The sequence below is a fragment of the Lathamus discolor genome, chromosome 5 (assembly GCF_037157495.1).
Source record: "Lathamus discolor isolate bLatDis1 chromosome 5, bLatDis1.hap1, whole genome shotgun sequence".
Classification (NCBI taxonomy): domain Eukaryota; kingdom Metazoa; phylum Chordata; class Aves; order Psittaciformes; family Psittacidae; genus Lathamus; species Lathamus discolor.
This window is the reverse complement of record NC_088888.1, coordinates 118,045,524-118,062,119: the sequence shown is the minus strand read 5'-3', so window position 1 is coordinate 118,062,119 and position 16,596 is coordinate 118,045,524. Positions and strand designations below refer to the sequence as shown.

The 16,596-nt window shown below is 39.8% G+C and overlaps 1 protein-coding gene across 3 annotated transcripts in view; it reads left to right on the top strand.

The window, feature by feature from the left end:
• The window catches only part of MACROD2 (mono-ADP ribosylhydrolase 2), an 890,631-nt gene that overhangs the window by 178,067 nt on the left and 695,968 nt on the right, over positions 1-16,596 (top strand). For all 3 annotated transcript variants that reach the window (XM_065682311.1, XM_065682310.1, XM_065682309.1), the window contains exon 4: positions 15,380-15,409. In XM_065682311.1, coding sequence (XP_065538383.1) covers positions 15,380-15,409 — 30 coding nt within the window. The remainder of the gene's footprint in view (positions 1-15,379; positions 15,410-16,596) is intronic.

Sequence of the window (16,596 nt, the reverse complement as noted above, 5' to 3'; positions counted from 1 at the left end):
CCATCTTCTAAGAGAAGAAAAGTCTAGGAAAAACTGGGGAAAAGACTAGTTAAAGTACCCTTTTAATTGGTGATGATAAAGGCATTGGGGCATGGCAGGGGGGTTGGAATTAGCTGATCTTTAAGGTCACTTTCAACCCAAGCCATTCTATGGGAGTGGGTAAGGATACATGAGGGCAGCTTATCTAAGTCTAGAACTTCTAAAAGCTTTGATTGAGTCCTATTGTCCTGTTAGATATTCTTGATCCCATTACCTCTACAGCCTGGTAATTGTTCACAGACATGTATTTTTGAACAAAGGTGGTGAATAAGTAACTTGCATTTACCATAAGTATGAGGATTCTTTACCCTGGGAGTTTATATCTTGATGTCCTCGATTAGATAGTCCCTTCAGGAGAGCACTGTAGACTCAGGCACAGGCGTGTTTGCTCATCAAGATACTACTGTTTTCTGCAGTTCTTTGCAAGCTAAGGGAATTCTTAAAGACTTCATGGCTACAGACATCTTGGCACAGAAGGAGACCTTGTGAGGAGCACGTGAGTTGGCCTGCGACAAAGTGGTCTTTCTTTAAAAGACATGGCGTATTTGTCAGGCTGCCTTTTGGTAAAGTTTATTTAGTTCACCTTCCTTATGTTTCTGTGCAGATCCCAGGAAGCTGGGTGCTGCTGTGGTACTTCCCCCTCCACCCCCCAATTGCCATTATTAAAGGATTGGTGAACACAGTTTAAAACTTATCTTGGATTTCACAAGTTTCCTTTTTGGAGCAGGATGACGTTTTTTTGTCTGTGATGAGCCAGAATTCCTCTTTTCTGCAGTGCACATTCCAAAATACAAAACTGATTGGTGAATTCAGCAGAAATAAAGCAGTCCGTTCCAGTATTTTTAGCCTTTAAGTGCTGGTATCTCTATGACTAGCACCAGTCCTTGCTTTGTGGCAGTCGGTTTTCCACTTTCTGCAGTAATCACAATGTCTTTCAGTAAGAGTCACCAGCATCCTCCTACTCGTTTCTTGCACAGCTCAGATGGCTTTGCAGTATTATTAGTAGAATGTAAACTAGCAGTTTAAATGGGATTACTGGGATTAGTCATCTGTACGGAAAAGATTTAAAGTGGCCTTGACTGAGGTCCTTAAAATGATGAAGTAGACAGCAAAGCCATTGTGGTCAAAGGGGAAAAATGGTAGAAAGAAACCAACATGCAACAAAAGAAAGAATTTGGTCTACATTTTGTGTATTTTGGAAGAAATAAAGGCGTGATATTACCTTGTAGTTTTGTCTGATCAGCACAGAAGTTTCTTGTGGCAGGAGATAAGAGAAACGTACCATGAAATAATTACTTTTTAAAAAGGGAGTTTCATTACATTAGGAAATAAAGAGAAAAACATGCATACTTACTCATAAAATATTTCTGTATAACTCTGTGTGTGTCTAACAGACTTGTTTAAGAGGCCTTTCATCTCAGTATTTTTATATCATATAAAATAGAGCATTTCAGTTAGCAGCTTATACTGTTATCTTTCACTCCTTTTCTGGTTTAGGGATTAGTTCCTTTGTGTCTCAATCCTGGACTTCTTTCTTAGGCTCCGTTCTCTTCCGGGGGTGTTATTCTTCAGTTTGGATTCCGCAGTGTTTTTCTATGGTTGAAACGCTTACCTCCATGTTTTCCTTTGGTTTCTCCTTCCTCAGTGTGGACTACTTAAAACAGTTTTGTTTTAGAGAGAGGGCAAGAAAGGAGCATGGCTCCTAGCCTAGTTTTCTGTCCCCGTGCATGGGCAGCTCTCCTCTGCTTCAGTTGCAAGCTTCTTTCTCTTGGTGGGGAATGGAGAATTAAGCCATCCTGGGTGGTGCATGTGTTGCTTTTCCATTGCTCTGTGCAGGAAGCATTTGGCCAAAAGACTGAGTAGGAAATGCAGTTTAAGACTCAGCAGAGCTACACGGGTTCTGTGTAATCAAGGCTTTGCAATACTGAAGTAATAAACTCTTCCCCCGCTTTCACACCTTGGCAGTAGTCTGCGCTGAGTTTGATTCTTGTGGCTTGTCATTTCCACCTCCTCAGTCTGATAGCTAAGGAACAGTAGAATTTGTCTTTATTTTTGGTCATTTCCTCTCTCTCACGTGCAGTATCAAAGTGTTACGACCCAGTACTCATGTGTAGCTTTTCTCCTTTGTTCTGGTGTAAGAAGTAAGGGTGGGTTTTTTTCTTCGTTGTAATTTTCAGTAATTAAACTGATTAGAATTAAACTGGTGGGGAAACTGCATTTGATTACACAGGCAATACAGAGGAGGTAAAACTCATCTAACTAGGTTCCTTTCCAGCCTTTAGGCTTTTAATAGCTAAGTTAATTTCCTAGAGGAATATGGGCTGATTGAAGGAAAAACTATAATCATTAATTGCAGTAGATTTAATTTGTCTGAAGTATAAAGTGAGGACTGCCTGAGACTTGAGGGGGAGGAAAGAGCCGTGCTCCTGCGCAGTCCCTTACCCAGCCACAGCAGTGTGGGTTTGGCTGTCTGTAACAAATTCTGGTCAAATTTTGGACTCTTTGTGGGTTTTACATGCATCAGTAGGAGTGATATTCTTAGATCACAACATTATTAGAGGTAAATTAACAGGAAATCTCTTCCTGCAAACAGGACCATAAGCATAAGTTATGTATTTACTAGTGTAGGTTTCTTATTGTAATGTACCTACCTGATGCTTCAGGGACTTAGGATCATCTCTGGCTTCCCACTGAACCGTTTCTTTGCTAATGTGGTTATAAGATATGAGATTGCTGTAGTTGCTTTCCAAGAGAAAACAGATTTTTCCATGTACAATAAAGTTGGGGTTTTTTTAATTGTCATTTAATTTCCTTCTCCCTGATGGTTAGAGCCTGTGACTGGTGTTTTGGGGCCTCTCTCTATTAATTGCCACTAGAGAAGTAATTTTATAGTGAGCTTTAAAGGACGATTCATCTTTTCCTTTTCAGAGCAGCTATAAAAACATACTTTACCTGCCTTACAGATGTGCTTTTATATATAGCATAGTATGCTTGTAATATCCTTTGACATTACTGGTATACTCTGTATTCATATAAGCAACATTTGTACTTTGCCTAATTCTGCCCTTGTTTTCTCAGCACATTTTTCAGATGTACTCAGCTGACTTATATCATGCTAGTAGTATTGGAATGATAAAATCAAGTGTTCGCCATGCACAGATTAGGTTAGGGGATCCCTCTTTGTGTTTCCTTGGTGTGGAATAGATCACTCTGAGTTACATGCAAAGCCTGGATTCTAAAAGTCTATATGGAAGCTTGGAGCTTCTTAACGTTTTGGATTTTCCTGGTACAAAGTATAGAAACTCTCATTATAGGGACTCTTCATTAGGGACTGTAGTGACAGGACAAGGGGTAACGGGTTCAAACTTAAACAGGGGAAGTTTAGATTGGATATAAAGAAGAAATTCTTTACTGTAAGGGTGGTGAGGCACTGGAATGGGTTGCCCAAGGAAGCTGGGAATGCTCCATCCCTGGCGGTGTTCAAGGCCAGGTTGAACAGAGCCTTGGGTGACATGGTTTAGTGTGAGGTGTCCCTGTTCATGGCAGGGGGTTGGAACATGATGATCTTAAGGTCCTTTCCAACCCTAACTATTCTATGATTCTATGATTCTAAAGAATGAGAACTCGTTAAAGTGCCAACTTAGTGAGAATATGTTTTCAGAAGGTTGCTGTAGGTGGGCTGTACATACTGGAACATTTGGAAGAAGAAAGACTAAGCATGGGCAGGACGCATTCATCTTACTGTGGACTTTTGTGTTACGTGTATTTGTCTTCCTTTTTGCCTTGCAGAAAGATGGGTAAACCAAAAACGCAGAAGTGCTTATTTGACCAACACTTAAAAAGCCCTCAGTAATAGGAAAAAACCAGCAACATATTTTGAAGTGGATGATCTGCTTTCCCAAATATATCTTTGGTCCAATTGTCTGTAGAAATTGTTTGCAAAACTTTCATCTTTTGCCTTGTTTGCTGTTTTGTAAGCTCTGAGTAGTGAGCCACAGTCCTTTTTATTGAAGCTTTCAGTGCAAATACCTCCGAAAGTTAGGTGCTGTGGAATACAGAAAAGATTGTGATTGAGTTGTGGCCCAGGCAGAGGGTCAAACTATTAGTTTCTTCTATTTGTTTTACACAGTGGTACAACTCTTGAATGAATGGGCAAACTGTTACAAGAAACAATGAAAGGAAACGTTAGCAAAAATAGCAAGTAGAAGCAGTTCTTGCGGTTTTGAGTAGTGATTATAGCTGAAAGGATTTGTGGTGGAAGTGCTTGTGGTGGTGATGGTGAATTAACCACAAGCATCTTTGCCACCAGAGGGTGAATTCACATCATCTGTCTCGGGTTCACAAAACACAGATGGTCCCATGTTGCCAGCTGACAGTGCCTACCTCTCGTCTGGGCATTCAGGGAAAGCAGTCTTCTACATGTGGTGTTTTGGTCTCCATCCAGAAGTTGTGTCTGCTCTAGACAGCGAAAATACGTTGTCTAATGGGAATAGCCTTGTGTGAGTCCTGCTTAATATGGGCAACATTTCCACATGTGAATCCAACCACTGGAATTAGCAGGAAGCGAGGACTGTTAAGTTTTAGCGCTGATGCTCTGGTGCTTATACGATGAAGTTATGGATGAGGTGTGGCAGCTTGACAGTTTCTGGGTGGCATGGTTGGTGTGTGACAGTGCCACCAGCCTGCCCTCCTGTTGTGCTTCGGAGGAAATGAAAGATTCTTGTCCAGCCCAACCTCAGTAAATTTTTCATCAAAGCCTTAATACTGCTTCTGCCAGATATTATCTGCTTGAATGCATAATCTTATAACAACAGTGCCTATTTACTGCATGTATTTTTTATAATAGCTTTAATCTCCTTCATCATTAAGAAGTGCCTGTAATCTTCGTGTTAAAGAGCTATCTTGAGAGTATAATAAACCTGACTCCTTGATTTAGCTCTCACGCAGCCATGGGGTAGCCAAGGAGCAGATACACAGCTGATACAGAGGCAAATTAGGTTCAGGGCACTGTTTGGTAGGCAAATAACCCAGCAGTGTGGCTCCAACCTGACAATTGTTGAGCGGTATCATGAACTGTGAGCATCTGCAGCTAGGAGAGATTAAAACCCTCAACAAGCTGAACAAAGAACTGTGCCACACAGTCTGAAATGCTGTCATTGCCAGGGCTCTGGGCTCTTGGCTCTGTCATGCCTTTGAAAATATCTACAGGCCTTCACATCATTCTGATTACTTGTGATCTCCCTTTTCTTTAAGGTTCCTCAGTAGAGCTCGTTCAGTTCTCAGGGCAGGTAAAAATGGGAAGCTAACAGTTAAAGTGGAGGTTTTTCTCCCATATTTTTTCACAATTTAGATTGTTTTTCTCCATTTTAAGACATTTCGTGGGCTGGATGTTCCAGGGACAGTAAAACGGAGAGGATAATCAATCTCCCTCTGACTAAGCTGACTTTTATCGTAAAAGGGTCAATTTCTGATTTCTCTGATAAAGTAAGTTGATAGCCACTCTATTCTTGATATGTTTCATGGTTTTCACAACTTTTGGGGATTTGATTTTTTTAGTTTATAGATGGTAACTTTTTGAAAGAATCGGGATAAAGTATGGATAATACATTGGACAACAGTATATTCATAGAATCATAGAATAGTTAGAGTTGGAAAGGACCTTAAGATCATCCAGTTCCAACCCCCCTGCCATGAACAGGGACACCTCACACTAAACCATCTCACCCAAGGCTCTGTCCAACCTGGCCTTGAACACCGCCAGGGATGGAGCATTCCCAACTTCCTTGGGCAGCCCATTCCAGTGCCTCACCACCCTTACAGTAAAGAACTTCCTTATATCCAATCTAAGTTTCCCCTGTTTCAGTTTGAACCCATTACCCCTTGTCCTATCACTACAGTCCCTAATGAAGAGTCCCTCTCCAGCGTCCTGCCATGCATTATTCCTGGTTTGACTGAAATACCAAGGTTATTAAGTTCCACTTTCCCTCATGAAGGAACACATGGCTGTTATACAAATATTTAGCCCCATAGCAACAGTTTGGGCCTGTGTTTGAAAACAAAATAAAGTACAGTAAAATACATAACCAGATCCTCTGTTTCTTCTGTAATGTGGCTCACACTGACCACAGTGGGAGCTGCTTCTAATTTCAGGCTATATAAAGAAAAGATCGTTAGAGAGCTTATACAACACATTCATATGCAGAGCCTGTTACATTCAACCCAGTTGGAGACATTTTAAAGTAGACCTTACTTCAGTGCTCCACTTGCAGGCTCTTCAAATCCTACATGTCTGCACTAGTTGCTTGCAGGAGCTTGTAATTCATTGTCAAAATCTTCCTTCCAGGCTGCTCTTGCAAAAACAGTGCAATAACACCTTGCCTTCCTCTAACTTTGCGGCAAAACTTGCAAGTGAAGTCTTGTCTGTCTAGCTGGAAGAAAATGTGAGGGCTTCTTTGGTAGGCCATGAGGTGTGCCTTTATTTTCTTTTTCCTTTCTTTTTCCATTTGCTTTTTTAAACTGAATATTGTTCCCGAGTGTTAATACTGTAAACAGCACTAGTGTGGACACTTGCTCCTTTAAGTTGAAAATGTGCCCGCTGAGGTGAGCCTAAGCAAGCTTGACCTTGCTTAGTCTGCCTTTGAATAAATCAGAAGCACCCCAGGGTGTGCCTGCACCACTGGGTACCTCTTACTGCTGGGTATCCTGTGGAAAAACACCCTGTGCTGCTGTCAGGGCAAGGCCCCAGGTAGCTTCTTTTCAGCATTGGCCTTTGATTTCGTAATGAGTTAAGGTGTTTTTATGGCTTCGAAGCCTGCATGTGAAATATTCATGTTTCACGACTGAAATCTGTTAGTTTTCATCACCTTTTGATTTCTTTTCTGGATTTTCAGAGCATAATTGTTGCTTTATTAAAACTTTTTTTGCAATCAGACGTTTTCCTTCTGGAAGTGAAGTATTAGGCAATTATTTCTTAGTGATGGAAACTGAAATGAAATCTTGTGATGAGCTACAGGAGAAGTACCATACCAGTGTTTTAAAAATGAATTAAAAAGAGAAGAAATAGCTCATAGGATGGTGTCCTTGTGTAGAGGTAGATTTTGGGTGGTTCTGAGCTGGTTGTAATTTTGAAGACAAAAGCGAAAAGCACAAACAACTTCATTCTAGTTTAGTCTGGTTTCCAGATAACGTGTTCTGGTACCTTCGGGATAGTGGAAAGATGCACAGATTATATAAATTTCACTAATTATTTTGAAATAATTACTACCAAAGCTGCTTTGTAATTGTGCAGGTAGAACCCAGCACTACCTCTTACTCTATTTTGTGTAGGCTTTTAAATATTGATGACGACTCTACTTAAATGGATTAATTATATACTGCAGCACTTTGATTCCCTTTAATGTTACATTTGCAAACCACACAAATGGCCTGAATTATGAGATGAAGAATTGGCTGTAGTAGGCCTGACTATTTTTTTTTCCTCCTTATTCTGCCCTGAAATAAGTTCCTGTTGCTTTACAGCTCGGCTAGATTCTAAAATACCTTGATGATCTAGAAGGCAGCTTTAAGTGATTGAGCAAACCACAAGCTGACACGCAAAATGGATGAAATCTTAATTCGTAGCTTTTCCCTTTAGCATCTGGTAGCGCGTGTGGCCATTCATCAGCCTGTGTTTTAGAATGAAATTATGCCTGCTTTGTGCCTTTCTTTCTCATGTTTGCCAGAAAATAATGAGAGGAATGTGAGAAACGTGCATGCCTTCTGCAGCGGGGTTGGTGTAAAACGTGCTGATGGACAGTTCTGTGCTTGCCAGCCAGTTTTAGTCTTTTCTATCTCCTTCCCTTCAAACTGCAGCTTCTGTATCAACAAGTCTGTCGTCTTTGCCCTCCCAAAGATGAGGTCAGCCTCATTAAACAGGTTCTTCTAACTGTCCTTCGCAAGGTGCTGGCAGGAAAGCTTTGCCTTTTGCATCACTTTCTTTCCTTTGATTTGGACTAGATATTTCTGGTCTGCTCAAACTACTGGTGGATGGGTACAGAGGGTATGAATTCCGTTGGTATGAATGAGTGAACTGCTGAGTTTGTAGGAGTTCACCTGAAACACTTTGCAGAGTTGTGTTTGGGACTGAAGGGTTCCATTCTTAAGAAGAAGTGCATTTGGTTTTTTGGGGTATTCTTTTAAGTCACACTTTTTGCTGTTTCTGTCTGACTTCTCCGTCAAGAATCAGTTGTGGTGATGTGGAGTCCTCAGGCTACTGTAAAGTTTAGGCTCATTTTAAAGTTGCAGCCTGATCTTCAGTCCATATAGAAGTTTATGCAGCAGCATTTAGGAAGTACTCTCAGCCAAACACCTTCTCTCACATGTTACCTTCAGTTTCTGTTAATTTTCTCACTTTGCATTAGAGCAATTACTGTATTTCTCTGTAAGGGAAAAACCTGTCATTTTTCTCCTTCTGCTACGAAGGTGTGCCTCTGATGTACTCCCAGTTTGAAATGATAAACTGATAGCTGCGTGCTTGCTTCTATAGAGCATTAACAGTATGCTGCTGCTGACCGCTGCCATGCCTACATTGGGGTTTGTGGGTTCGGTGGGGATTTTTAACTCTTTATATCAGATTTCCGAGATGCTTTGCATCTGACTGATGGAGCTTAATGGGTGCCATATATAACTTTTAGAAATAGCTTTCTTGTGTAAATGCATGTTAGATACTGAGTTGGTAATGTATTAGAAGAAGAAAAATAGCGGGAAAGTTCGGACAGTTATTGTTTCCTTATTGAATTCAGAATGTTGTGAAGGCAATTTCCTTGACAGGATCAACTCCTCAGCACTTACTATTATGCAGATTCTTTTTCCCCTTAATATGCCTATGAAATACCCTTTGCAAACTTGAAATCGGAGATAATGACGCTTGATCTGCAAAGATGGCAGAACATCATTTTAACAATTTGTTCTCCATACAGAATTTGTGAGGGTGGATTAGCACAGGTTGTATGACCACAAAGCCATTTTATTAGTTGCAGACATAAACCCTGTACTTTTAATTGCACAAAACCCTCCATTAGGTTTGATTTATCTTTAAAGTAGGACAGACTTGCAGTGTGCACTTGCAGTATTCGGGAAAAAAGTAAGGCATGGAAAATGTAGTCCCTCTCTTTTGTCTCCCACGTCATCTGTTTTGCTAATACAGGTGTTGGAAACTTCGTAAGCTGAATCGTTTGGACTCATTAGGTCATGCTTCTGGTTATGCTGGGTTTTTAGAAGGAGAGCTTGTAGTCTTTACTAACAATAATACAAGACTGGGTAGATGTTCACATCTATTTACAGAGGTTTTTTATGGGCAGAATTGGAGGAGATTTCTTAATACATGGAAGCTGAAGTCTTTGAGTGTGTATTGGGAATATGATGTGCTGTTAGTCACCCATTAAAAGCAACCACAGCCCAAAGCTATTGAGCAAACTTAAAAGCATCTTTAGGAGCTCTCAGGAACAGACTGGATCCAGGCCAGGTCTTTGGGCAGTGTAGGAATGGGCAACAGCTCTTTCCAGGTATAGAGTGAAGCAACTTGTTCATAGAAATCTTGCGCACTGTAGAAAACAGTTAGGTGAGTTACTGCTACCTGTATTATGGAGCTGTTTCTGGTGTATGGTTGCATGCAGGTTATTGTCACACCCTCCAGAGTAAGTATCTGAAGGTTGTGTTTGCAAAAGCCACATAAGTGTCTGAAGATGCTAATAGTGGTGCTTACTGATATGCCTATACGTTTTAAGTCAGTCTTGTTTTCTAGGCTGGGTGGTTTTCTAATTTCCAGTAGTCTCTGCTTTGCATAATTAGGCATTTACATAACTTTGCAAATCTGTGGGCCAGTCTGTTCTCCAGTGTTATTTTACCTCTCTTGATTGCTGTGGCTTTGTGTGCAAGGAAGTATTTTGAGCCAAGTTAATTATACTGGCGACTGTACTATAGCATATTGTGTATGCCTGTATTTTATTTACTCTATATACTTCAGAATTACTTCATGATCTTGAAGCTTAAAGCTTCTTACTTTAAGGCACCAAAACACGTCCCGTGTTAAAAACGGTTGAATGTGCGAGGTGCAGTTGTTAGCTCTCTCTTCTTTGTTCTCTCTGCTTTCTTGAGAAAAGATCAAACAAAGCACACTGACAGGTAAAGATGTCTCACGAAACACCTGGAAGAAATGTAGCCTCCCGTTCCATAAATTACTGGTACTCTGCTCACCAGCTGCCTGTTACGATGTTTTATTGATGAATAAAAATGGTGTCTGAGGCAATAGAATGTCTTGTGTCTTAAAACACTGCCAGTTATAAAGATGTCTTCTTGAATAAATTTCACAATTAGAAAGTATTGACAAAAATATTCAATCTTTTTTACATCAAAATAAGCTCCAACATCTGCTGCCAAAGTCAGACAGTATCAAGTAATCTTTTAAAAGTATATTTTTATTATCCTGACAGATGCACGGCTGTATGACATAGATGTCAATTTAAGTTACTAGTGCCGTTAATACTTGACAAAGACATACTCCCAGAAGAATTTACGTTTCTAAAATGTTGTCAGTTGAGTATATGCTAACAAAAAGTAAGCAGTTATTCAGCTCTGTTGTTCACAAAGCTAAAAGCATGTTATCCCCAGAGAATTGCAAAAATTGGTGTTCACATCTTTTCTGTTTTCTAAATTCCACAGAAGTGACAGCAGAAAAACTAATTCTGTGTCTGCAAATGTCTGTTTAAGCAACCCATGCATACCTCCCTTTTCATTTTCTCTCGCTGTTGGCTTACAGCACAGAAAGAATTTCAGTTCCATTTGAGGTGAACTTCTTCAGCATTCATTTTCTTTCCACGAAATTTCAAATAATCCTACTTCTTGGCGAGGATGCTGTTGTAAAGAGAATATTGAGGGAAATGTTAAAAGACCTGTGCCAAAGTTTCTGATCTGCTTATTCAGTCAAAGAAGTGTTGGAAGCCTGTATGACTTCACTCAGTAAGAAGGCTGAGATTGAAAACATTCATGTCCAGTTCTTATTTGTCAAATATGCTGGTATATTCATTATTCAAATTTGTACATGTTAGTAACCTGAGATCTCATTGTGGGAATTCTATAATGAGAAACTGAGCTTACTTCAAATTCTTTCCTTCCAGGTCCTCTATTTTTCTTCTCTTTTTTTCTATTCCTCTCCCCCACAGAAGTGTTCTGGAAGGAATATTGTTTCTTAGGGCAAGAGTGGAGTGTTCTGGGTAGACTGGAGCAGCGTTCATGGAGTTTGCTTAGTAGCTCTGTCCTTGTCCTGCTATTCTGTGTTAAAAATTCAAGTCCGTTGAGGTGCCAAGTCATTTGAAATACTGAATTTCTGGCTGAATCTGGGGTCATAAACATCACATTAAGGGCTTAAATTGTTATACTCAGTGATTAGAGGCTATGTTTTCTTTTAAGTGGATTTTTCCTTTTTTAAAGAGTAAGTTTTTTCTTAGAGATGAGCCTGAACTTTGTAGAAACACATTTTAGTGCTAATGGTTCAAATGTGGCTAAATCTATAACTAAAGGGCTGAAAGCCATATTAATACTTCTAGATGTATTTCCATTTGCTGTTGTGAGGCAGACTGGAAGTGAGATCTGTCTCTCAAAACGTAGAGTTCAAGACTTTTTAAAGTGGTGGAGATGCACAGCATCTCCTGGGCTGTGATTTGTTTCATCCCGAAGTCGCTGTTTAAAATACACCACAGGAACTGGTCCCCAGATACGGTTGTGTTTTACCTTATTGTTATTACTGTTCTTTATTGAACCCTATGTCACTGGTGCAGGCAGAAATATTTGAAATCAGATGAGCTCTCTGCCCCTTGCAGGCCATCGCTCACTGAGGTTTTTCGGATGGGCTTCTATCCATGTGGGTTGTATTTCAGTCTGAGAAGGAAGTACGTATTCTGCTGGCTGCCTGACCACTCTCTGTCATCGCTCCTCTTAGTATAAATGGGTCCATATTAAAATAATATTTCGAGGTTTTTATTGTGAGCGGATTTTTAGGCCAGGAATCTATTGTAGAGTGTGGTTTTTAAGGGGGAAATTTTAGAAAGGTTGACTTGAAAGAGTAACGAGGGGAATGAAATCAGCTGCAAGAAGTCTTTACTTCACATTTCTTTGGAGCCCCTTTTATGCTTATTTGTTTTTTTGACTGTTCTTTGCCTTGGTAACTTGGTAGCAGTTCACTCTTTCTCTTCCCTCCCACTCCAAGTATCCTGTGACTTCAGAATCTTGTCCAGCTCTGGAATACAGAAATAAGAGGTTGGTCAAGATGGATGTACTATTTGTCCATTAATGTTGTAGTGGGTGCTGCCTAAGGCTGTGCATGCTCTGAATTACAAGGGGAGTTGTGCAAGTGCACACGGTAGTGGTGCAGGCTTGAGGGGAGGAATTTGAACTGCATCAGGTCTGGAGATGGAAGCTCCCAGGGTCCCACCGCTGGTCACTCATACCTACCCATAGTTGTACCTCTACAATGGGAGCCCCTTTCGCAATGTTTTGCGAGACTTGATCATATGGAAGCACTGATGTACAAAACGCAGCTGTAGGTTAACACTGAGGGACTGAGAAGAGAGGCCGTGCTTGCTCCAGTGTAATGCGATGTGATGACAGCCATGGGGTTGTGCTGACCTGTTCTCTGAGCTCTGGCAGGGGAAAAGGTTTCATTTGGTGCTAAGTGACAAGTTACTCCTTTAATGGTAAGGCTTTCCCAGAGATGGACAGAGAGAGGTGTATTTTATTGAGCCTTTCAGGTACAGTCTGAAAAATCTGAAAGTAAAACTCCTCACTTTTTGAATGGCACGTTATCTTTCAGGGAAGGATCCTGTAAATTCAGTCATGATCTTTCCTGGCATCATAGGAAAATGGCTTAATTTTCCTTCTAGTATGCGAGCATAATTCCCTTTACAAAAAAGTGCTTGTGAATTATTACTGCAATTTCAATAGCTGTAGCATTGCAGCCAAAAATGTATTTGAACTGTTTTTGCTGTTTCTATAGAGAAGTGTGTGATGCTGACTTATAGTACATGTTAGTGACAAGTTTTATAAAGTATTGGAAAGATGAACATTGTCAGGAAAAGTTAATGAGAGAAACATAATTCTCTGAGAAGCCATTGAATGAGAGTTTGCAATAGGGATGTTGGCTGGGTATCAGAAGGAACATTTTTAGCAGTGGAAACTTTGGATACAGTGACATATAACAGGTCTTAGCTGTGTCTCTCAAGTCTCCCAAACGTAATAGCTGAAATTCTAGAATTTGACTCATTTAAGAATTAGGACAGTAATTATAGGTGTAGTCTACTGTACCAAAAAAGAATACCCTTGAATAGCAGACTCATGGCAAATGACACTTTGTTACTTGTATTTTCTTCTGCTATGAAGTACACTGATTTTTGTCTCAGATAAACTCATCTTACTGCATGGATGGGAGGGTGATTTTGCCTGTTACAGGAAGCCTTTGGAAACTGCTGTAAAAATATGTTTTTAATCTCTGTCTTTAATAGCGAATTTCAGGGAGGGCAAGAGCAGGTAAGTATGGAAAGACTGAAGTTCAGTGGCACTCTTTGTATGTCTGCGCATATTTAGTATTATTATCATTGTATTTTTTTCAAAGGCAATTTATATGCAGCAATATTTCTTCCCTGCTAGCACTTTATAGAGGACAGCCAAGAGATGTTCATCAAGAACGGATGATTATGTTGCCCTCTTTTTCAAGTTTCCATTTTGTGCCTATGTCTGTTGCTCCAACCTTTCTGCATCTCCAAGTGTTTCTTTGAAAATGGCTAGAAATAAAGATTATTTACCCATTTGCCTCTGTCCAATCTTCCAGAGTATTAGAACTGGTCCTGGATCAGAAAGATGCATGAGAACATCTCTCTAGGTCCTTGTCTCAATGATTTGCTTACTCAGTGAGTGTAGGAACATCCAGTTCTGGGATGGATAACTGTCTGTAATTTGCTTTGATTTGATATGGTCGGCTGTGCTGGATATAAAGCTGCGTATTTATTTCTTTAGAGAACATTGAATTTTGAATAATGTAAAGCTACTTCTTGAGTCCCTGTTAAGGTAATAGTATTCGTGGTACATGCTGCTTTTAAAATCAGAGATCTTGCGTATTCTAGTTTGATGGAAAACCTAGCTTTACAATGAAGACAGTTTTATTGCAGTGTCGGGGACAGTTGGTTCAAATGGTTGAGCAGGAAGTGGATGTTAAGTCAAAGGTGTTTGCAGAATGTCTGAAAAAGAAATGAGGAAAACAAAGGTAACTGTCCATTTCTTGTGAAAGTCTCAAGGAAGTGATAGAAAGAAACAGCAGCAGGGAATTTACAGTCTTCTATTAGGAGGAGAGGGAAACTGTAGAAACAATTACATATAAGGGTAGAAAGTTTGGATACTGGAAAAGACCTAATCTATTCAGTGTATTTTGCCATCTACCTTTGTCCTGGAGCAGAAAATGGTTTGAGGTATTGCCTCCCTTTTACTCATCAGCAAGCAGTAAGAAGTACCTTGGAGTATTTCTACGTGTTCATCCCTTGTAGTCTTGCGTCTATATTGTGTTCTGTTTATGTTATGATATGACAGGGATTTGTTTCCCACACATCTACAGGGCAGGTTTAGAAGCCTAGGCTTTCCTTCTGCTTTTTGCCTAGGCAGTGAAAGGAAAATGTTTGGCATGGCTCCAATTGTGTTAGCTTAATTTGAAGGACTGTCTTGTGTCACCATGCTCTGAAAATTGCTTTCCATAAGTGATTTATCCATTTCTGGCATGGGTAGCTGGATTATTGTGGTGCAGAGGCAATTAAATATACTGAGTGAAATTCCAATTTAATTGCATACATTCATAAAACACCCTTTTATATCAATGTGGCCAAGGGTTCTTGTTGTCATCCTCAAAGGTCCAATGTCATAGAAGGCAAGGGGAGCTACCCAGAAGTTGCATCAAAGTCTATTTAAGTGTCTCTAAAATGAAAGACTTTTACTTCATTTGATAATCACTAAGGAATGTGGTTTATAGAATTATTACTTCAAAATTGTAACTTCATAAGCTACTCAACACATTAGCTTTAATAATTGTATTACTGCCTTATTTATTAGCTTATATGTTCATAGATGATACTGCAAAACAGTGCAAAGGGAAAGGCTGATTACAAATTACATAAATGAGTGTTTTTGCAATAAATGTTTTTGGATTAGTGAAAAGTATGAAAGTTACTGAAACAATGGAAAATATCTTGTGAAGCGTCTTCTGTTTTGGTTCCGTTTATATTTAGGAAGCTGAATGCTAACAATTCTCCTTTTGTTCTTCTTACAGCTAATTCCACCCTTCTCGGAGGTGGAGGAGGTGAGTCTTTGCTTAATGTTCTATTTATTCTTAAGTAAGTGTGAAATATATGCTGAAGAAATGTAGTGTTTACTTGGTTATAAAACAATGTGTGATAAGTTCAAAAGATAGAAATGTAAAATTACAAGGTGGGAAGACTCACTGAAGTCCATAACCTTTCATATCATCAAGAGGGAGGGTTTGTGAGTGCTGCTGAATCTGGTTTCTCCTCTGGATTAGACTAAGTCTAACCTTGTAAGGCTGACTAAGGCTAACGGAATCATAAAGGAACTGAGCTGCTTTATGTTATGTGTAAGTATTTAGGATTTTTAATTTACTTCAAGGGAACCTTGAGTCTGTGTTAAATAAACAGGTTCAAAAGAAATACTAAATAATTAAAACACAGTAAAAAGTCATCTTAGTAACTTAATGAGGCATTATCTTTGTACTGAAAAGAAACCCCACCTTGGGTGCTTACCCCATTCTGTTTGCCGGAATTCAATACAAATCTTCAGTGCGTATAAGAGATGCCTATCAGTGTGCCTACTGGTAAGGCAGATATGCACAAGTGCATGTAGAGTGTATTGTTTCCAAATCATGGATGCTGTTTTATATGGGTTGATTGACGCTATTTTGCTGTCTGTAATACTGTAGAACTGTGGCCATCAAACCTTTCACAAGTATAACAATTCAGGGAAAAAAAGCCCATGAAGAGCTTGATCTCAGTTTTCTGTGACTTCCCCTGCCTCCCAGAGGGAAGTAAAAGAGCTGGGTTCTCGAAATTTCACAGTGCAGGAGCGGTACAGGCAGCGACTAATCTTCCTTCCTGGCTGGAGTTAAAAGGACTTGATGATCAGAGCTTACATATGTAAGGGGAAGGGAAAGGGCTCTGTGAAAAGACAGAAGATTGCTGTCGCTTGTGAGGCTTGGGGATAAGTCGTCAAAGCTTTTGTTTTAACACCCTAACCGAGCAGGCAGCCCTTATTTGTGCCCCATGAAAAGGTGCTTGACAACTGTGCCCAGGTATCTAAAATAAAACTATGCACGTTTCTCAGCTGTGTGTCCGGACATTAAAGTCCAGGGAAGCCTTACCCGGTAATCCCATTGGATTAATCTGTTTCTTTTGATTCGAGTTAGTTGTTTGCAGTGTACCAAATTTTTTCCTCTCTTTTTATAAAAGATAATCCTTTAAAAGGTAATCCTTCACT